The 20,303-nt window shown below is 57.2% G+C and overlaps 2 protein-coding genes across 11 annotated transcripts; one reads left to right on the top strand and one right to left on the bottom strand.

The window, feature by feature from the left end:
* Nucleotides 1-13: 13 nt before the first annotated feature.
* On the top strand, nucleotides 14-6,251 carry ALG3 (ALG3 alpha-1,3- mannosyltransferase). Of its 3 annotated transcripts, none has more exons than XM_074404627.1 (9): nucleotides 14-223; nucleotides 2,756-2,855; nucleotides 2,953-3,100; nucleotides 3,203-3,363; nucleotides 3,838-3,958; nucleotides 4,574-4,779; nucleotides 4,943-5,015; nucleotides 5,635-5,778; nucleotides 5,916-6,251. In XM_074404627.1, the coding sequence occupies exons 1-9, from the start codon at nucleotides 28-30 to the stop codon at nucleotides 6,144-6,146; spliced, it is 1,380 nt and encodes a 459-aa protein (XP_074260728.1). In that variant the 5' UTR covers nucleotides 14-27; the 3' UTR covers nucleotides 6,147-6,251. The 3 variants fall into 3 exon arrangements, with proteins under 3 accessions (XP_074260728.1, XP_074260729.1, XP_010335940.3); XM_074404628.1 differs by having other exon boundaries at nucleotides 4,938-5,015; XM_010337638.3 differs by lacking the exon at nucleotides 4,943-5,015 and having other exon boundaries at nucleotides 5,636-5,778.
* A 4-nt stretch (nucleotides 6,252-6,255) lies between these two features.
* Nucleotides 6,256-19,112, bottom strand: VWA5B2 (von Willebrand factor A domain containing 5B2). Of its 8 annotated transcripts, none has more exons than XM_039478699.2 (20): nucleotides 19,050-19,112; nucleotides 18,078-18,364; nucleotides 17,815-17,985; nucleotides 15,430-15,661; nucleotides 15,105-15,262; nucleotides 14,516-14,647; nucleotides 14,158-14,282; nucleotides 13,618-13,773; nucleotides 13,025-13,135; nucleotides 12,737-12,945; nucleotides 12,541-12,652; nucleotides 11,886-12,071; nucleotides 10,819-10,990; nucleotides 10,417-10,733; nucleotides 9,718-9,907; nucleotides 9,266-9,613; nucleotides 7,643-7,780; nucleotides 7,465-7,548; nucleotides 7,173-7,390; nucleotides 6,256-7,089 (listed from the first exon to the last, which is right to left on the bottom strand). In XM_039478699.2, the coding sequence occupies exons 2-20, from the start codon at nucleotides 18,214-18,216 to the stop codon at nucleotides 6,544-6,546; spliced, it is 3,744 nt and encodes a 1,247-aa protein (XP_039334633.2). In that variant the 5' UTR covers nucleotides 18,217-18,364; nucleotides 19,050-19,112; the 3' UTR covers nucleotides 6,256-6,543. The 8 variants fall into 8 exon arrangements, with proteins under 8 accessions (XP_039334633.2, XP_039334635.2, XP_039334636.2 ...); XM_039478701.2 differs by having other exon boundaries at nucleotides 10,417-10,730; XM_039478702.2 differs by having other exon boundaries at nucleotides 15,442-15,661.
* Between the last annotated feature and the right edge of the window lie 1,191 nt (nucleotides 19,113-20,303).

The raw sequence follows: 20,303 nt of genomic DNA, 5'->3' as shown, positions 1-20,303 counted from the left end.
GCCCCACACAAGCGGCGCACCGTCAACATGGCGGCTGGGCTGCGGAAGCGCGGCCGGTCCGGTTCCGCGGCCCAGGCAGCGGGACTCTGCAGGCAATGGCTGTATCGCACCTGGCAAGAGCGGCGCCTGCTGCTGCGGGAGCCGCGCTACACGCTGCTGGTGGCCGCCTGCCTCTGCCTGGCGGAGGTGGGCATCACCTTCTGGGTCATTCACAGGGTGGCATGTGAGTGCGCCGAGGGGGAGGGGAGGGGAGAGGAGAGGAGGGAGGGAGACCTGAAACCCGGACCCAAACCGGATCTCAGACCTGGAACTCAAAACCAGACTCTATCCACTCACTCATCAGTTCTAAATTCATCCATATCCCTTACCTGAGCGCCAAGCCTGCTCGACAGAAAACCGGATCTCAGTCCACCCACATGACAGGTGGAGACGTAGAGATTGGCCTGCACTGAGCTTACAGCCTGCACACCAGTTTAGAAGTCAGATTTTGGCCAAAATTGTGCTGCTGCTGCTGCTTTTCCTGGTGGCTTTGGACACTTCAGGTCCCCTCCTGCATCTCAACTTTTTCCATGTGTTCAGTTCTGTGGTCTTTGAATGTCCCTTCTCAGTGATGGCATTTTGTGACCACTTGAGTCCATTAGGCATTATTGGCTACTCTTTTCCGGGCTGAAACTAGATACTAGGCTTAAGGCACTTGGCTTTCTTGCTAAAGACTCTTGATTCAACAAGTAGTTATTTAGTGCCTATTATATGCCTAGCATTATGCTGGTTACCAGAGAAAGGTACAGTGGTAAGAGATGCATTTCTAAGTGGGGCCTGGATAATAAGTTAGCAGGCAATTTTGATGCAGCATATTCATCATGGTAATAGTAAGACAGGATGCCCTAAAGGGCATAGGAAGTCACTTAAGCCAGGTTGCAGTAGTTAGTAAAGGTTTCATAGAGCCACCCTTGGAAGGTAGGAACTAGCTAGTTAAGGAAAGAAGGAAAGGGTGAGGGGAAGGAGTGCTCTGGGTAGAGAGGATCCTCGATCAGAAATCTCTAAGCAAGAAAAAAAAAAAATCTCCAGTTAGACTGGGCACGGTGGCTCATGTCTGTAATCCCAGTACTTTGGGAGGCCGAGGTAGGTGGATCACGAGGTCAGGAGTTCAAGACCAGCCTGGCCAACATGGTGAAGCCCCATCTCTCCTAAAATACGAAAATTAGAAATGGGAGAATCGCTTGGGTCCGGGAGATGGTGGTTGCAGTGAGCTGAGATCATGTCACTGCACTTCAGCCTGGGCAGCTGAGTGAGACTCTGTCTCAAAAAAGGAAAAAAAAGAAAAAAAGAAAAAAAAAGACTAGCCTGGCCAAGATGGTGAAACCTGTCTCTACCAAAAATACAAAAATTAGCTGGGTGTGGTGGCACACCCGCAGTACCAGCTACTTGGGAGGCTGAAGCAGGAGAATCACGTGAACTGAGGAGGCAGGTTGCAGTGAGCTGAGATTGTGTGACTGCACTCCAGCCTGGGTGACAGAGTGAGACTCTGTCTCAAAAAAGAAAAAAAAAGAGAGAGAATCTGGTTCCTTTGAGGAACCGAAATAATTTTCTTAGAGCTAGAAGGTAGAAATCAGGTGAAGAGAATAGTAAAAGATGGGAATGCAGATATTGAGGCCAGAACATGAAGGGATTTGAAAGCTTTGTTAAGAAGATAGCATGATAGGCCAAGCGCAGTGGCTCATGTCTATAATCCCAGCATTTTGGAAGGCTGAGGTGGATGGATCACTTCAGGTCAGGAGTTCCAGACCAGCCTGACCAACATGGAGAACCATCTCTATTAAGAATACAAAATTAGCTGGGCATGGTGGCTCATTCGTGTAATCCAGCTATTTGGGAGGCTGAGGCAGGATAATCAATTGAACCTGTAGGTTGTGGTGAGTCAAGTTCACACCATTGCACTCCAGCCTGGGCAACAAGAGTGAAACTCCGTCTCAAGAAAGTGAAAGAAAAAAAATGAAAAGAAGATAGCATGATAATTAAGAACTTGGGACCCTGAGGGTTTCAATCCCAACTCTTACCATCCTAGCTCAGTTATCTTAAGCTAGTCATTTAACCTAATTAATTCTTAGGCTCTCCTTCTAAAAATGGGAATAATATAGAGTTTTCTGTCTCTTAAGGGTCTTGGGAAATCATCAAAAGGTTTTAAGCAGAGGCCTTATTTGTATTTTGGGAAGAGCTCTTTGGTGCAAGGTGGAAAAGAGCCTGATTTGTATTTTGGGAAGAGCTCTTTGGTGCAGGGTGGAAAATATATTATAGTAAGGTGAAAGTAAAGGCAGGAGTCTAATTAGCAGGCTATTGTAGAATCATTGAGGCTGGAGATTACTTTATGCTCAAGTCTGAGTATGTAGTAGCAGCGAAGAATGAGATAGAGATATTTAGGGTGAAGAACAGGCAGAACGTGTTGACTAAGGGTTGGAAATGAGAGAGGCGGGAGTATCAAAGATGTTACTCAGGTTCATGACCTGGTAGCTAAGAGCGTGGTGCCATCTGTGGAACCCAGGAAGGAGTAGATCGGAGTGAGAGGAAAGATCGCAAGTTCCCTTATAGAAATGAGGAGATGCCTGGGCCCACCCAGATAATGTCAAAGGAAGAGATTCAGCGGTAGTGAAGCTCTGAGGATTGGCCGAAAGTCTGTGTTTTGATGGTCTGGAGGCATGGGGAGGGTGGCAGACAGTTCTAGACTCAGAAGTAACCAGATGATTTTGTCTTCTTCCAGACACAGAGATTGACTGGAAGGCCTACATGGCGCAGGTAGAGGGCGTCATCAATGGAACCTATGACTATACCCAACTGCGGGGTGACACTGGACCACTTGTGTGAGTGGGGATAGGAACTTCGGGGAGGATGTGAGGAGCTGGCGAGGCACTAGCCTGGGTGGTGTGACCCAGGCTCACATTTCTTCTCATCTTCCAGGTACCCAGCTGGTTTCGTGTACATCTTTATGGGGCTATACTATGCCACTGGCCGAGGCACTGACATCCGCATGGCCCAGAACATCTTTGCTATGCTCTACCTGGCCACCTTGCTGCTTGTCTTCTTGATCTATCACCAGACCTGCAAGGTGAGTCATGCCACCAGAGGGCCCCAGCCTGGGAGGGCTAGGTGGTGGGGATGGCTCAGGCTTGCTGAGCTGACCTTGCTCCTTACTGTGTTTACCCTTCAGGTTCCTCCCTTCGTCTTTTTCTTCATGTGCTGTGCCTCTTACCGTGTCCACTCCATCTTTGTGCTGCGGCTCTTCAATGACCCAGTGGCCATGGTGCTGCTCTTCCTCAGTATCAACCTCCTGCTGGCCCAGCGCTGGGGCTGGGGCTGCTGCTGTTTCAGGTCAACACCTCTTCCTTCTGGCCCCCTCTTTCGCATCTGCATTGCCATCCCTTCCCAGTTTCCTGCAGCAGAGGGAGTAAAGGAGTAGCCAGGCAGCATGGGTCCCTCAGGGCTCCGTAAAGCAAGTCCAGGATCTATAGAAAGCTTCTGCCCTGCCATCCCTGCTCCCTCAACACACACACACATGCCTCTTTCCATCCTGTCTTCCAGACAGTACTCATTGTTGGAATTAGTCCTTCACGTTCTAAATGCTCAGTGCATGCTCACTCAGCCCAGGCATAGAGACTACATATCTGCCCCCTGCCCACTGCAGGCCCCTCCCTGTAGCAGTTGTGAGTGTAGGCCCCATCCTGGAGTTTGCCGGCGCGGTGGCAGGGGAAGGCTGCTGTGCTGATGGTGGGATGTGTGTCTTTGGCTCTGATGTGCCCGGCCCTGGAGCTGATCTCCACCCTTCCTCTCCCCTGTTCACCCCAGCCTGGCAGTCTCTGTGAAGATGAATGTGCTACTCTTCGCCCCTGGGTTACTGTTTCTTCTCCTCACACAGTTTGGCTTCCGTGGGGCCCTCCCCAAGCTGGGCATCTGTGCCGGCCTTCAGGTACCCCCACCTCACCCTTCCTCTTTCTGATCAAGGAGAAGCCACTTGTCTTGATTGAGGGGATCTATCCCTGAGACTCCCTCAAAGCCAAGAGACCAGGTTTTGGAGTTGATTCTGAGCTAGGAAGCCACTATCTCTAGGCTATAGTTTCTGTAGCTATAAAATAGGGTCTTACATTTGATGGTGTCTGAGAGCCTTTTTATTTTTTTTAATTTGAAGTTTTGAGATGGGCTCTCGCTGTGTTGCCCAGGCTGCTCTCAAATTCCTGGGCTCAAGCAGTCCTCCCGCTTTGGCCTCCCAAAGTGCTGGGCTTACGGACGTGAGCCACCGTGCCTGGCCTCTGAGAGCCTTCCTGGCTCTGCCCGTTTGTCACTTGGCGAATCCCCACCTTAAAGCACTATTACGGCCTGCCTCTGAGCCCCTGCCTCTGAGCTTCCTTGGCCCCAAGCTCTGGCCTGGGGTGGGGGCAGGGGGTGTGTTTTTTCTGCTGTTTCTGATGGGAATTGGGGAAGCTCCAAAGCCTACATCCCAGCTCGCTCCCCTCAATGAGGAGCATGAAAGCCGGTTGTTGGGAATGAGCCTGGGCAGCTATGCTGACATCACACTGGTCCTCAGGTGGCGCTGGGGCTGCCCTTCCTGCTGGAGAACCCCGTCGGCTACCTGTCCCGATCCTTTGACCTTGGCCGCCAGTTTCTGTTCCGCTGGACAGTGAACTGGCGCTTCCTTCCGGAGGCTCTCTTCCTGCATCGAGCCTTCCACCTGGCCCTGTTGGCTGCCCACCTCACCCTGCTCCTGCTGTTTGCTCTCTGTAGGTGGCACAGGTGAGAGAAGATGGCAGTGCCCTGGGCGAGTTGGGGGAAGGAGCGAAGGGCCTAAGCCTTGGGGGCCACTGGGAGGAAATGTTAATGAGCTCATGGGGTGAGTCTAGAGTTTGACTTGCAACAGGGGCTTGATAACTGTCTGAATGGTTTTTCCCCAGCACAGGGGAAAGTATCTTGTCACTGCTGAGGGATCCCTCCAAAAGGAAGGTTCCACCCCAGCCCCTTACACCCAACCATATCCTTTAAATCGTGGGAAGGTTAAGTCTTGCCCTCTCTAGGTGCTGGCAGGGTCCTGGTCAGGTATCCCTTGATGGCTGGTGACCTGGGCGAGGGAAGGGGAGCCCAATCATAGAACTCCTATCTGCACCACTGTGCTGGGCATTTTACCTATTGAAATATATTTGATTCTTTTTTTTTTTTTTTTTTTGCTTATTTTTTTTCTTTTTTATTTCATTTTATATATTTGATTAATTCTAAATATGAGCTACTCTTATGAGTACCTCTCCCTGACACTATTGTAAGAGATTTACATATGTTCTAACATTTAAAGCTCACAGAGACCCTGAGGTAGGGAGATACACTTATGCTTACTATCCTCATTGCTCAGATGGAAAAATGAAGACTTCATGAGGTTAAGTAACTGACCAAGGTCACACAGCCAGTAAGTTAGGGGTTCAAACCTGCAAGGCCTCTCTCCACATTCCATATTCAGTTGAGAGCAGGTCTGGAGAGGTTAATAAACTTGTGCAAAGGCATGCATCTACGAACGGCAGAGCCAGGGAGCTATGTGACTTAAAAACAATTGCCTGTCTGACACACACACACTCCTGCCCTTGGCCTTGACCACGGCATACAGATCGTCTCTACCCTCTTCACCTCCAACTTCATTGGCATCTGCTTCAGCCGCTCCCTCCACTACCAGTTCTACGTCTGGTATTTCCATACACTGCCCTACCTCCTGTGGGCCACGCCTGCACGCTGGCTCACACACCTGCTCAGGTACCAGCTGGGACAACCCGGGGGAGTGGGAAGGGATAGGGAGTTCCTGCTGAGGGGGTTGTGTTTGGGGCATGCGGAACTGAAGGTCTGCAGGTCTTGAAACCAGACAAAACCTGGAGCCCATTTCTTGTCTCCAGGTTGCTGGTGCTGGGGCTCATCGAGCTCTCCTGGAACACATACCCCTCCACGGCCTGCAGCTCTGCGTCCCTGCACGTGTGCCATGCCGTCATCCTGCTGCAGCTCTGGCTGGGCCCGCAGCCTTTCCCCAAGAGCACCCAACACAGCAAGAAAGCCCACTGAAATCCACCCCTTTCCCTCAGCCACTCTCAGGACCTGACGGGGGATGGACTGTGTGCCCATCCACATAAACCTTGCCAAGTCCACCTCTGTGCAGCCTACACGGAGGTAGGGGCAGCCGCTGCCTGGGCCCGGCTGTGAGGGGCATGTATGGGGCAGATAAAGAATTCTCTCAAGCAGTCCTAAGAGGCACTTTATTGCATAGGATTTGGGGACTGTGGCTCTCTCCCCTTGCGCTCTGCTGCAGGGAGCTCAGAGGATGGAGGGGAGGGGGAGGGGGTGGGAGGAGCGGGAGAGAGCACAGGCAGGCACTTTTTGTGGGGATAAGAGGGTTCTAGGGAGGGAGGAAGAAGCAGTGGGGAACAGGCTGGCACCAGCCGACCCCTTCCCAGCACCGAGAGGCCAGCCCTGGGCGGCAGTGAGTTGAGTGTGCGGTGGGGCGTCAGCCCAAGCAACAGCGGGCAGTCCTCACACGTTCGCCGGGCTGTAGCACAGGAGGTGTAGCTGCAGGTTCTGGTCCCAGTGGCGCAGCAGCAGGAAGAGCCCCCGGGCTGCGGCCTTGAGGGCGGCCAGGTCGAGGCCGTCAGGCAAGTGCTGGGCCCGCAGCCAGCAGTCAGCCTTGGCGGCTGTCAGTTCCCACTCGCCGAAGGCAGCGGCGCATCGGTGCTCCAGCCAGGCGAGCGCCACGGCAGTGGCCCAGGTCCGGCCCCGCAGGTCGGCGCCCCGTCCTTCTGCCCCCTCCGAGGCCTCCGTGTCTGAGCCCCGCCCACTGTCCACCTGGCCTGGACCTTCGGAGCCCGAGCTGGGCGACGGGCTGCAGGAGGCCTTGGCACTGTCACCCTGGCCAACACCAGGGCCCAGAAGTGCCCAGGGCAGCGAGGCCGAAGTGGGGCTGAGGCTGGCGCGGTGCACGGCGAAGGGCGAGGCGCGGCAGAGGCGCTCCTGCGAGATGCTCACAGCGGCGCAGAAGGGCGCGTCCAGGCGGAAGGAGCCCGGCGCCTCCTGCAGCCGCACCTGAGGAGAGAGGAGGTGGGGGGAGAAGCATGCTGAGGCCGAGCCCGGCCGGGCGGCGCACCCTCCACCTCCCGAGTCCTCACCAAGGGCAGGTAGTCGTGGTCGCTGCCTTCACTGCTGTTGGCCTGGCCTGGGTCGGGGCTGCAGAATTTGCGCCGGCGACCCAGGCTGAGCCGAGAGGGCGGATGGGGAGGTGAGCGGCGAGGCCCTTCCGTGGGAGCAGCAGAGTCCCCCAAAACACACTTGGAGTTGCCATTTTGGTCCGAGTCCCAGGCGCCGGCTGGATAGCCTCCCTGAAGTCCTGCGGTGGGGACTGTCAGTGCCAGCAGGTAGTCAGCCAGGTGCCCCTGCCCTTTCCCTACCTCTGGGTGTTACCTTTAGAGTAGACAGCAGCGGGCAGAGGAGCTGCATTTAGACGGCTGTGAGAGGTGGGAGGGGTTCCGGGGGGCTCGGCTGGGTCTGCAGGGGCACAGGGGACAGGAGTCAGGTTTGTCCAGGAGGGTGGCCAGTGAGGTGAGAGCTGCACCTGAGAGGTCACCAGAAAAGCCCCTACCTGAGCTGCACACCTGCAGGGCCCCAGGCAGGATCTCCCTAGTGGCAGCATCCACGGCCACAGGGCAAGTGAAGCAGGAGAGGGCAGAGCTGACCTTGCTTGTCTGAAGGGCCCGAAGCCAGCACTTCCGGGCATAGCCTGTGGAACCAAGGCACGGTCTGTGGAACACCCACACCCACCCTTTACAGAGCGCTCATAGGAAAAGTTGTAGTGTTCTCCCCAGCTTCTCCCTCTATCAACTTAAAGAGTAGATTGCCTTGCTAGGCCCAGAAGCAGCTCAGATTCCCTAACTTTGGCAAGAGTGGCCAGGCTGAACCTTCAGTCCACAGCAGAGCGAAGGACCCCTGGCTGCCTAGCAATTCAGCACTCTGGACACCGCCCAGAGGAAGCATTGACTGGCACCTTTTCCTCCACCTATTTCTGCACTAATGGAACTTGGAAATGTTCTCTCTTCATGATCCATTGTGGTAGCCACTAGTCACATGCGACTGTTGAGTACTTCGGATGTGGCTAGGGCAACTGAGGAAATGAACTTTCGACCTGAAGTCTTTTCCTAAATGACAAAGATTTGTTCTTATGTTGTGGGCGCTGTGTATCATTACGAGATCACATTTCCCTCTGTGCTGCCCGTTAGGAAGCTTGTCAGCTCTGGGTCCCATCCTTGTAAGATTACGTAACCTGACAGCATGCACCTTTAATATAACCTCATCTCGGCCAGGCGTGGTGGCTCACGCCTATAATCCCAGCACTTTGGGATGCTGAGGCAGGATCACGAGGTTAGGAGTTTGGCCTACATAGTGAAACCCCGTCTCTACTAAAAATACAAAAATTAGCTGGGCGTGGTGGTGTGTGCCTGTAATCCTAGCTACTCAGGAGGCTGAGGCAGGCGAATTGCTTGAACCCAGGAGTTGGGAGTTGTGGTGAGCCGAGATTGTGAGGCACTGTACTCCAGCCTGGGTGACAGAGTGAGACCCTGTCTAAAAAAAAAAAAAAAAAATATATATATATATATATATATATATATATATATATACACACACACATGTATTTTATATATATGTATATATGCATGTATGTGTACATATATAAAATACATATGTATGTATATGTGTGTGTGTATATATCCCCATTCTCAGTTTCCTTTTATTTTTACTTTTTCCCATTGCCCTGATTTTTTTTTTTTTTTTTTTTTTTTTTTTTTTTGAGACAGTTTCGCTCTTGTTACCCAGGCTGGAGTGCAATGGCGCGATCCCGGCTCACCGCAACCTCCGCCTCCTGGGCTCAGGCAATTCTCCTGCCTCAGCCTCCTAAGTAGCTGGGATTACAGGCACACGCCACCACGCCCAGTTAGTCTTTTGTATTTTTAGTAGAGACGGGGTTTCACTATGTTGACCAGGATGGTCTCGATCTCTCGACCTCGTGATCCACCTGCCTCGGCCTCCCAAAGTGCTGGGATTACAGGCTTGAGCCACCGCGCCCGGCCTTAATTTTTTATCTGTTAGTGTGATGAGCCTCAAATCCTTTGTGATCAGAGTGAGGTATAATTATCAAACATGCAGACCTCTACCTTTGCTGCTTTTTGCCCATGCCTTTGGGCCCTGACTGGTCCCACCAGCAACTCACCCTGGTCAGCTGTGGTCTCTGCCCCTCCTCGGAGAGCCAGCTGCTCATTGTCCCGGACCACAGAGGCTGCTGTCAGCCGATGGAGAGCTTGGTCCCAAGCAGCTTCTCTTACAGGAGGTGAGGCAGGCTGTGAGCCATCTCCAGGCCCCCACAGGGTCTCCAGCCCAACCCCCACCTCCCAGCACACAGGCTGCTCCCCACACAGGCCCCGGATCACCACATGGCAGCGTGGAGCCTGGGGAGGCGCTGCTGGAGGAGCCAACTCCCCACTGGGAGACACAGCCGTGAACAAGAAGGGTGGCTCCATCAGCATGTCCCAGTCCATGGGGGCTGGGGAGAGCAGGTTTCCTGGGGAGCAAGACAGCAGGGGTACGGGCAGTGTGGTACTCTGGGCTTCACCTCCCCAAGGACTCCTTGGCATGAGGGAAACCTGCTCCCCGTCTGGCACTTACCAGAGTCATCCAGGCCCTGTCCCAGTTGTTGGCCTGACTCAGGACTTGGGCCATCTGGGGCTGCACCCAGAGAGGGTTTCCGGGGTCGGCTGGGAACTGGGTTTGCCCGGCCTGGAGGGGAGGAGAGGCTTCGGCCAGCCAGAGCTGCTCTGTGCTGCCGGCCCAGCATCTCAGCACTCAAGGCGCCCACCTGCATGCGAGATATGGGGGCCACTGGTCAAGGAATGCAGAACCCCTGGCCGTTATACATGGGTGCACAGCTGGCCTGTGCCCCTTGTCTGAAACCCTGGGTAGCCGCTCATCACCATGAGGGGGAAGGCCAAGTCCTATGGCCTACAGTGACCTCTGTCCTGGCCCCTCCCAGTGTCATCCCACCCCTCCCTGTTTCCCACTTCGATTGTTGCCTGTCTCTGTTTCATTTCTGTCTTCTCCCTCTCTGCATGGCTGACCTGTGCTTAGTCTTCCAGATATGGCTCTGACTTTCCTGACTCCCTCAGGCAGAGTTAGTCACCCTCTCTAAGCCCCCATAATACATGTCTTTGTGCTCATCACTGGTTGTTACATAGTATTATGGTTGGAGATTTACCCACCTTTCTCTCTAGCTAGACTTAATAGTAAACTGCATAATGTCTGGCACACAGCAGGTGGTAAATAAGTATTTTCTGAATACAAGGCGAACGAATGTGGGTTGGATCTCACCTTGAATGGAGCTGGTGTGGGTGCAGGCAGGGGACAGGAACGGGAGCCTGCAGGTTCTCCCGAGGCCAGACTGCGGCAGCCCTGCTGAGAAGGGGGATCCAGGGGAGCACTACCCTCAGGGGAGCCAGGGCCCTGGGAGCCTGGGGACTCACTGCTGCCTGTGGAGCCTGGGCCTGGCTCGGGGCTGGCAGAGCAGTGGGTGAGCACGTACTGCTCCCGAATGTACGAGGACTGGAAGATGCGGCGCCATATGGCTGTGTCAGAGGCAGGGTTGGGTCCAGGATCCGTGACTGGGTCTGTCAGAGCGTCAGTACCTGCTGGGAGGCAGTAGAATGGTCCCCAGCCCAGACTCCGACCGGTGCCTGCTCCAACACAGCCACACACATACACCTGGGCACTCACTCCGCTCTGAGTCCCCGGCAGCCCATGTGCTGGACAGTTCTGCTGACACAGTGCCTGTTCCCAGTGGCTCCGAGGTGCCAGTGGGCTCAGTGCCAGGGCTGGCAGCAGATGGGGCATCTTCTGGGGATGGAAACACGGACCCGCCCAAGCTCTGCCAGCCAGGCTCTTGACCCTAGAGAGAATATCATTGGGAAAAAATTAACTACAGGTACATACTACCTCTTTCCAAATGGGAGTTTTAGATGGTTCACAGCAAGAGGCAATAAAACGAATAAACCAGAAACTGAAGACCAGTTCTAAAGAAGGAGGAGGCAAACGCGTTCACTGTGAGGGTTAACAGAGCTGCTGGGAAGCTGAGCTTTAAGTTGGGCCCTGAGCTTCCTGGCAGCCAGGCAAAAAAAAGTCTGCTATATAGCTCTCATGACCAAAAAGGGGGAGGCATGCTGAGTTCTTTTAAAGAGGTAAGATTTTTCATTACAAAATAACTACCACATCTCCAGCTCCTACTGTGTCAACCCCTGATTACAGCCACCTGTGAAAAACGTCATTTACATATGAGGAAATGGGTCAGCAAGGTGAAGTGACTTGCTCAAATCAAATGGCTAGTGACAGCTGGCATTAGAGAGCACCTAGAGCGTGCTCATCCATCAGAGTGTCACAGGAAATACGTTTGCTGGTGCTTTCTGTAGGGTACTATGTGAAGTCATGAACCGCAGTCTTGGCGGAAACCTCATAGCAAATGCGGGTGCTGTTTTCTGTGGCTGTGTGCTTTAGTGACCTTGGGTAAAAAATCAAGGGCAACATTTCGCCTTGGGGAGGCGAAGCCCAGAGTACCACACTGCCCATACCCCTGCTGTCTTGCTCCTCAGTAAGCAGGACAACTCAGTGGAAGACCCCATGAGGGGGTCAGGGTGTGACCATCGTGGGGGGCCAGTGTGACCTCTGTGGAGGCCTAGGGGATAGTAGAGGAGCTTGGTAAAGAGATACAGAATGCAAGAAAGGTTTGGAAGAGATTCGGGGACTTCAGCCATCCAGGGCCCCCCCACCACACCCCAGCCCAGGCCTACCCCTGGTGGGTGGGACCGGAAGCTGTCCACCCTGAAGAGTGAGCAGTAACCGAGCAGCTGGTCCCCAGGGTAGAGTGCTGGGATCTCCCGGGGCGTCAGCAGTGCCTCCACGGTGTCGGGCACAAACCAGTCCACAGAGATGTCACTCAAAGCAGGCTCCAGTGCCTTCCGCAGAGCCTGCACCAGCTGTGGGGAGTGGCCAGAGGGAGGGAAAGAGGTGTCATATGGCCAGACAGAGCAGGAAGGCTGCCCTTCCCCTGATGCCATCTGCCCAGCCCCTGAGCTGATGGGGCACAGGGCCATGCTGGGATCAGGAGAAGGAATGAGGATAGGAACGAGCAGGGAACCGAGTACTCGGTCCTCGGGGCTTGGTCTGTCTCCTGGCCTGAGCTTTGCCCCATGGATGGGGCGAGACAGGATGAGGCTCAATCCCAGGACTAAATGAGATTCAGAGGGTGGTCAGAGGCAGTGCTCCCACACCCTTGGCCTTTGCAGCACCAACAGCTCTTCCCCTGATTGGAGTGGGGAAGTGGGGAGACAGCCTGGTGAGGGTGCCAGGAGCCCCCTTGGCCTGCCTGGTTTCTGTTTCAGACTTGACGTACACTTGGGAGAAAGACTTTCAGGTGTAGGGAATAGGGCCCAGGCTGAAACTCACCATGGGCTGCAGCCTCTCCCCAGGCCTCAGGAAATAGGCCTGGCCCCTGCTGAGGGCAGATAAACCCTGGAGCAGCTGGGGGCAGGTGGGCCCCAGCCCAAAGGAGAAGCATCTGATGAAGGAAAGGAAGCAGCTATGACCTTCAGGAGCCTTATGGGGGCTCAATCGTAGGCATTTGGCTCTGCCCATCCCATACCTGGCTGTCCCCCTGTGCCACCTCATGAGCTCTAGGGTTCGGTGGATAGTGGCAGCCATGGGTGAGGCCGCAGTGAGCAGGAACAGCTGCCGAGGGTAGGCCCTGTGCTGTGGCTGCCCCATGGCCCAGTCCAGCGCAGCCAGCACGTCTGGGGGCCCACTGGGAACCTGCAAGGTCTCAATGCTCTCGCAGATCAGCTGCACAGCGTCCTGGAGAGGGAAGGCACAGGCCAGGATGCACTGGGCTGAAACCTCTCCGGAAGGCCCCCAGATCCCGGACCACACTCACATCACTGCAAGGCCGGCTCTCTGGGAAGAGTGGCTCCACCAACGTCCCAAACACAGCCAGGTTGATGAGCGTCTTGGGCGGGAGAGACTTCACAGCCAAAACAATGGCATCCTGTGGAGAGCCAGAGAGGGCAGTGTGAGGCCAGCCCCAAGGGCCCTGGTACAGAGCAAGGGACGCCAGATCGCTTGGCTTATCCAGGCCGTGATTCAAGTGAGAGGCCCTGCATGTGAGAGAAAGCCTGTGCAGGTGAGCCCCGAGTGTGTGAGAAACTGCTTGGGACTCTGGAGCTATACGTGAAACCTGAGTCTCCCTGTGGCTGGGTGGACTGGGTGCCAGTCTACGCATGAGAAGCTCTTGGAATCTTGGAGAAACACATGTGTGCGTGAATATGAGCAAGAGAGCATGATAGTCTGTCTGGAGACTGAAGCAGGGCTGCTAAGGGAATCCCCCTGAGGAGTTGCCATGTGCTTCCCCTTTGGAAGATGGTATTTGAAGCAACAAGGTAACTCCCGGATTCAAGAGGCTGCCCCCAGCCCACCTCAGACCCACTGCCCCCTCAGCCCCCAGGCCTGCCCACCCCATGCCCCACAGGCCTTGTGTGCTGTGCTGCTGGCATCCAGCAGGAAGAGGAGCTCCCGAGTAGCTGTGCCCAGGTGTCCAGGCTTGGAGCTCAGGTCAGGGCAGAAGCTCAGCGCCAGCACGGGATTGAGCAGGATGTCCTTGTGGAAGCGCCGCTGCAGAAACCACACCTGAGCAGGGGAGACCCAAGTCAGCCTGGGCAAGGCTTAGTGCTACCTTGTTCAGGGTAGACGGTGGCACTGGTGCTGGAGCGTTTTTCTGTCTGATCCACCCAGAGGGACATCTTTTTGTAGTAATTTGAATAAAGGCAGGTGGCTGTCTTCTACCTATATCAGACCTAGCCTCCATCCTCTGAGTCACATCCCAGAGAGATTCACATAGACCTTCCAGTGTCAATACTCATCTGCCCTCTGTGGTGGTAAGTGGCAGATGTGGAGAGATCTTGCTGAGAAAAGAGGCCTCCCCCTTCCCCTGCCAACATGAACCTGCTTGCCTGTTCCTTATGCACAAATGTAGCCAAGGCCAGGGGCCGGGCCAGGCCCCTATGGCAGTACCTGCCGGTCCCCGTTACTGTCCCTTCGCTGCAGCCTCTGAAAATCTCGGCGGGCCCTCACCCGGGCCTCGTATTCTGCTGAGCTCAGGCTGCCAGCCTCCAGCAGCAGGTGTGGCTGATGGGGCTCTGAGAGGAGAGGACACAATTCTGTCAAGGAACTCCCTGCCTCTGGACCCCAAGTGCCCAGTTTCACCGTCAGGGAGGAGCCTACAGGTCCAGCCTTCCTGCACCACTGGCTCTGCCCTCACAGATGGCTCAGTCCACCTGGCTGGGGCCGGGAAACCTGTGCTTGAGAAATGCTTCCCCCATTCATTCAGAATCAGGTCAGAACCGGCCCACGGTGTGCCCCAGTCTCTCACCACTGGGGTGCAGCAGGATCTCCAAGGCCCGGTCACAGTGGTGGCCCTCTGCCAGTGTGACACAGATGGTGGCTGCAGAGCTGGCATGAGGAGGTGCATCTGCCCGCAGGGCATGAGAGGGGCTCTCCAGGCCTGAGGAACATAGAGGCAGGAAGGGGAGATGCAGCCATCACACCTTCCCAGAGACAGCAACTGTTGGCAGATCACCGCTGATTCAGTCAGCTCTTAATCTGATCTATAGCAGGGAGGATGTGCCTGCTTTCATTGGCCGGGAGGTTGATTCCAGCTGGGTTTCTGGCTGGTCGAAGAGCCACGCACCAGCCAGGTGCTGATTTAGCATCCACCCCCTACCTTCTGCATAAGGCAAATCGACTTCATCCCACTGGTGGGTGGGACGGGATAGAAATAAGTTGCCTTGATAAAATTAGGGATGTGTGTGTTGGGGAGCGGCGACCTGGGTGTCCCTGAGTCTTGGGGCCCTGCTTTTTTTCCTGTGCTCCTCCCATCCCTGAGCCCCATTTCCCTTCTAGTCACTGCACTGGGAGGTGTGGGCATCTGAAAAGAGGCCAGGCCAGCCAGATGCACCCACCTGCAAGCAGGCATGGCCCAGTCACCAGCATCTCGAAGGAGAAGGTATATGGGGCAGGGCAGCGGGCAGGACCTGAGAACACGTCCCGAGGGGCAGCCGGCTCCTCCCAGGCCAGCCCTTCCTCCTGAGGGCTGCCTACCCCGAAGCAGCTGGTGGGGCTGGAAGGGAGCACGAGGAGGGTCACTGGGCCACTGGGAAGGCCCCTAACCCCTCCAGCTGACTGGCCTCAGCCCTTCTTCACCCTTCCCATCCCCTGGGGTACCCTCCAATGCCCCCTCACCCGCACTAGACCCAGAGAAGCCGAGGGAGGGACGAAGAGAATCACCATAGGCCCAACCTGTCGTCACAGAGCCCCGGAGGCCTGGGGGGGCCCGGCAGGCCTGGCGGGGCCAGCGGGGTGAGCACAGTGGGCAGAGCCACATGCAGCACCCCGTCAGGCCTTGAGGGCAGCTCCCGGCTACTGTGCAGGGTCACCGTCATGGTGCCAGCCGCGGCGATAAGGCCTGTGGGCAGCACCAACGTGGACCGGGCCTGGGCCAGATCCAAGACAAGATGACCTATGATGGGTGAGAAACGGGGTCAGAGCACGCTGGAAGCAGAGGAGAGGGAGGAAACTAGAGGTGGGAGCAGGCACGGAGTCAGGGAGCCTGGCAAGGGGGACTTTGCGTGTTGGCACTGGGCTAGCGCACTGGTGACATGGCATGGTGGCATGAGATGAATGATGGTCAGAGGCAGGCTAATGGAGGATGGGTCTGCTGTTATCAGGCAAGAGCGCGATGACATCCTTACTAATAGAAGGCTGAGGAGAAGCGGTCCACTCTCAAGGTCCTGGGATACCCACAGCCTCTGCCCATCCCCCTGCCTGCCTCTTTCTATTCAACCCCTGACCACCGTCCCTTGTGGGTAGACACCTCCCTGTGGCCTGGGACACGCTCTGCTTATAAATCTCCTGCTCATGAATTACCCAGGGCTCCCCCACCGCCTACTAAGGTGGCTCCTGATTTCTCTACTCCTCCCGGGCAGGAGGAGAAGAGAAGCAGGAAGCAGGCTAGAGGACATGAATCCCCACTGGCACACTGCACGCACTGTTTTATTTAGCTCCTGGACTTATGTGGGGACTGGTGGGTCTGCTAAAGGAACAGCGACCAGCCATGTACAGTGGCAGCCGTGTACACCACCGCTAAGGTCTGGCCCCAGCCCACCTTCACGGCCCTGCTGAACCTCACTGCATCACAATGACCAGCTGTTCATTCTTTCAATAAATACTTGCTGAATAATTGAAAGGAGGAAAAACACGGAAGGAAGGGAGGAAAGGGGCTTCCATCCCAGCCAGCTGACGCCGTGGAGAGAACAGCAGCAAGTCTGAAATAGCAGCTCTGCGATCTCTAATGGAGTCTTCTGGCAACTCTCTACTGAGGAGCCTCAGTTTCCTCATCCATAAAGTGGGGATCATAGTAGCTATGTGATTGCGGTGAGGAACAAATGAGGCAATGTATGCAAAGCACCCAACATGTAAATCAGTGACCCTGCTATGACTTTCATCCCTCATCACAGGAGGAAGGGAAGCAACGCTGGCATCACCTACTATTCAAAGGAGAGTAGGGATTCAAAGGAGGTGATGCCAGCGATTGTGAACTGTACATCACTACAAACGGGGCATTTTATTGTCATAACCCACTATAACCTACTGATGAGCAGCAGCTGCCTCCACCCTCCACTTAACCCAGTCCTATCCTTTCAGTCACATGCTGCATCCACCTCCTCCTGAACACTCCGGGTCCTCAGCCCGAGCTCACTCTAGCCTCTAACCACAAGCCTCTAACCTGCTGGGCTTATGCCAACTCTCAACACCACTGGGTTCCGTTCCTCTTCTTACCTGGACTGTAAATCCCATGGGCAGGAATCAAAGGAATGTATGAATGTATCAATGAAAGAACCAGGTACGAGCCAGCACACAGCACAGGGCTGGGCTTCCGTCCCTTCCCCCGACACTCGCTGGGCCTCGTAGGGCCAGGGTCTGTGTGAGGTGCTGGGATTTGGAGGTGCTCCAGCGGGAGACAGACATGCCCATCTGTGACAATGACTCCCCCTCTTAGGTGCCGTAATGAGGGGGCACAAAAGGCCGGGGGAGCCAGGAAACAGTGCAGCTATTTCTGGGGGAGCCAGGGAGGGTTTCCCAGGGAGTGACGTTCAGTGGATCTAAAGGAGAAGTACGAATTTGCTCGATAGAAGATGGAAGGACAGAGCAGAGAGGTGGGAAGGGACCTGTCAGTCAGCGTGGCCAGTGGGGTGGTACCTGGTGTGTGGGGTCGGGGGGAGAGGGATGGAATGGGGTGAGAGGAAGGGCCTTGGCTGCTGGGCCCAGGAGTCTACACTTGATCCACTGGCCCGCGGGGCCGGGCTGAGATGTGCAGCCTAAAAGGTAAGGGGCCGGGGGGACCATGGGGGGAAGGCTCCCTTTGCAGCCCCCTAGAGAGACTGGTCCACTGTGCGCCCCTGCAAGCCCTGTGCTGCCTGCTGTGTCTGTCTCCCTGGCTGGGAACCTCCAGGCCACGTTCTCCCAGCACCTGGCGCAGGTCAGGTGCCCAGCCCAGGACTGTTGAATACCGGGATGAGCCAATGAATGCACAAGGCAGCGCCTGGAGGAAGGCGGGGGAGGGGCGGAGGCCGAGCGGGTGCGGGAGCGCGGGTGCCGCCGCGCCGGACTCACCCTGCGGGCAGCGGCGGGGCGTCGGGGTCCCCAACCCGGGGCCCAGCGCGCGGCAGCAGGCGGCCTGCGAGCGGCGCCGGCTCTGCAGCTGGAAGGAGACGCGCCGTCCGGCGGCCTCGGCCTCGAAGCCGGACACCACCTCGGCCTCGGCCAGCGGGTACACGAACACGCCTGGGGAGGGCGTCGGGAGGCGGTGTCGGACCCCACCCTGCGCCCGCCCTCCCCGCGCCGCCCCGCGCCGCCCCGCGCCACCCGGGCCTCACCGTCCACCGGCTGCGGCTGCGGGTTGCGGTAGGTGAGCCGGGCCCGCACGCTGAGGCACGGGCCGTTGGCGCAGGCCCGGACCCAGGAGTCCGTGAGCGGCAGCGGCGTCCAGCTGGAGGGGCAGTACAGACCGGGCATGGCGCCTGGGGGCCGGCCCTGCGGGAACGCGCCCGGGGAGCGGGGCGCAGGGGGACGCGGCGCCCACCCCGCGCTCCAGAGGCCAGCGCGAGAGTCTCACTCCAGCTCCGGGACACGCCTGCCGGGGCGCGAGGCCGAGCGGGGGCTCCTGCGGGCGACAGGTGGCGGGGGAGATAAGGGGGTGCAGGCGTGGTGGGGAGGGGGGCATCCTCGCGCGTTACCTGGGCAGCCGGGGCGGAGTGCGGCGGGGGCGCGGGCTGCGGAGGGTGAATGATTAACCAGCGCTCGGGCGCCCGGCAGTCCCACCGCAGCTCCCCCGGGTGGGGGCGGCCACAGCTGTTCCCCCGCCCGCTCCCAGCCTTGCCGCCACCCTCGTACCTGCCGGCCCCCCGGGGCTCCCCGCGGCCGCCAGCTGTCGGAAGCTGCGCGGGTGGAGATGGAAGATGCTCCGAGAGGGCGGAGGTTTAAAGGGCCTGAATCCCCCGGGAGGTCCCGGGTCCGGCGAGGGACCGCGGGGGCGGAGTGGAGGGGGCGCCAAAAGGGCCTCGGTCTTTCTCTCCCTGGTCCCTCATCCGACGGGGGTGCTGGCCGGAGAGGAAGGGGGCTGGGGTGGGAAGAGCGAGCTGGGGAGGCGAAGAGAGGGAGTCTTTGGGAGGCAAGCCCGGGAGAGGTGTGGGGCCGGAGAGTCCGCGGGAGCCGCCAGGGCTCCACTCCCCACCCGGGCAGAGCTGATGTGGGAGGAGGGGGCGGCTGCAGGCGCCGCGGCCCGCGCAGGGGATGCCGCGGGCTGGCTCTGGGGATTGCCCCAGTCCCTGTGGCCGCCTCAGCCTCACCGTCGCGTCCTCCGCGGAGTTCTGGACGCCCACGGGATCCGGGTGGGTGGTGCCGCCTCTGCGCCCGGGGTGGCCCTTGGTCCCGGCAACTGCCAGCCGCCAGCTCGCGACTCGGGCTGCAGCGGCTCTGAATCCCCGCAGGGCCGCGGGTCCAGCCGGCGGTGGTCCCGCCCCCGTTCCGAGAGGCGGTCCCTCCACCAGCCGTGGCCCCGCCTGCTGCTGCTGCGGCGGGGATGGCGCTCCCCCCTCCTTCGGGCGCGGTACCGCCTCCGCGCCAGCCGCGCCAGCCCGACCCAGGCTGGGCACTGCAGTGCAGGGACCGCGTCCCCGCCGCTGCACGGATCCCCGTCACTGCGGGACCAAGGCCTCAGAGACCCCACCCTCTCCATTCTTCAGGAATCAGGCATCCTGCAAGGGCCCTCCGCACTGCTGCGACCCCGGCTATCCCCTTACCACGACGGCAGTCCATTCTCCAGCCCACCCCACCCCCTGCCTTGAGTGGCTTCCCGTAGCTGCCGAGACCCTCCCTCCTGACTGCAGCGAACCCCAGCGCCCCATCCCCACCATCGCAGAACTCTGCCCGCAAGAAGCCAGCCCCTTTCTTTTGCAGAGTGCTTTTCATCACTGCAGAAAACCTCCCCCATCCCTGCAGGTACTTCCAGTTCATGCAGTCACTTCAGTGGCCACTCACTCCAAGCAGGGATTCCTCATCACTGCAGCGACTTCCTCCCACCCCCAAGAAGCCAGCCTTGGCATCGCTGCAGTGCCAACTCCCAACTTCTGCCGGGTTGGGAGAGTGTGCAGGACGGCTCCCTCAGGCTATAGCCCCTTGGTCTCTTGGGTTGTGTAGGCCTTGGGAGTGAAGCCTTCCAGCCTGAAGACTGCCCCTCATAGCAGTGACCCCCACCCTGAGAAAACATCTCTGCTTGTCAGAGGGGCCCTTGTTATTGGCAGACTTTGCTTGTGCTTGACAGTGTTACTCTGTCAAAAAACAGGAAGGTCCATAAAACCTCTCCCAAGACCCCCGAGGGAGTCTGAGAGCCCTGGGGAAGTTAGGGGAGGTGGCCCTCAAACAAAAATGAGGCTGCAGAGAGCACTCATTCGGGAGGTCTCTGACACATGGAAATGGGAAAAGAGGCCCTTCTATTTGGTCCTGAGAAGAACCTGGATGTAAGACAGTCTCCCAGGAAGATAGCGTCCCTATTGCAGACCAGACACATATGTTGGCAGAAGCCAGACTTTGCTGGGAAGCTG

This window comes from Saimiri boliviensis, chromosome 8 (assembly GCF_048565385.1).
Source record: "Saimiri boliviensis isolate mSaiBol1 chromosome 8, mSaiBol1.pri, whole genome shotgun sequence".
Classification (NCBI taxonomy): Eukaryota; Metazoa; Chordata; class Mammalia; order Primates; family Cebidae; genus Saimiri; species Saimiri boliviensis.
Note: the sequence above shows the minus strand (reverse complement) of the source record. Positions and strands in the feature narration are given on the sequence as shown.

Excerpts from the sequence above, each read along its gene's own strand:
- ALG3 (XM_074404627.1), top strand. The coding sequence starts at position 28 with ATGGCGGCTGGGCTGCGGAAGCGCGGCCGGTCCGGTTCCGCGGCCCAG. Across the intron at positions 3,101-3,202 it reads TCTATCACCAGACCTGCAAG|GTTCCTCCCTTCGTCTTTTT; the intron begins GTGAGTCATGCC and ends TTTACCCTTCAG. Across the intron at positions 3,364-3,837 it reads TGGGGCTGCTGCTGTTTCAG|CCTGGCAGTCTCTGTGAAGA; the intron begins GTCAACACCTCT and ends TGTTCACCCCAG.
- VWA5B2 (XM_039478697.2), bottom strand. The coding sequence starts at position 18,216 with ATGCCCGGTCTGTACTGCCCCTCCAGCTGGACGCCGCTGCCGCTCACG. Across the intron at positions 17,986-18,077 it reads GCAGCCGCAGCCGGTGGACG|GCGTGTTCGTGTACCCGCTG; the intron begins GTGAGGCCCGGG and ends CGCCCTCCCCAG. Across the intron at positions 13,136-13,617 it reads CCAGCAGCACAGCACACAAG|GATGCCATTGTTTTGGCTGT; the intron begins GCCTGTGGGGCA and ends GGCTCTCCACAG.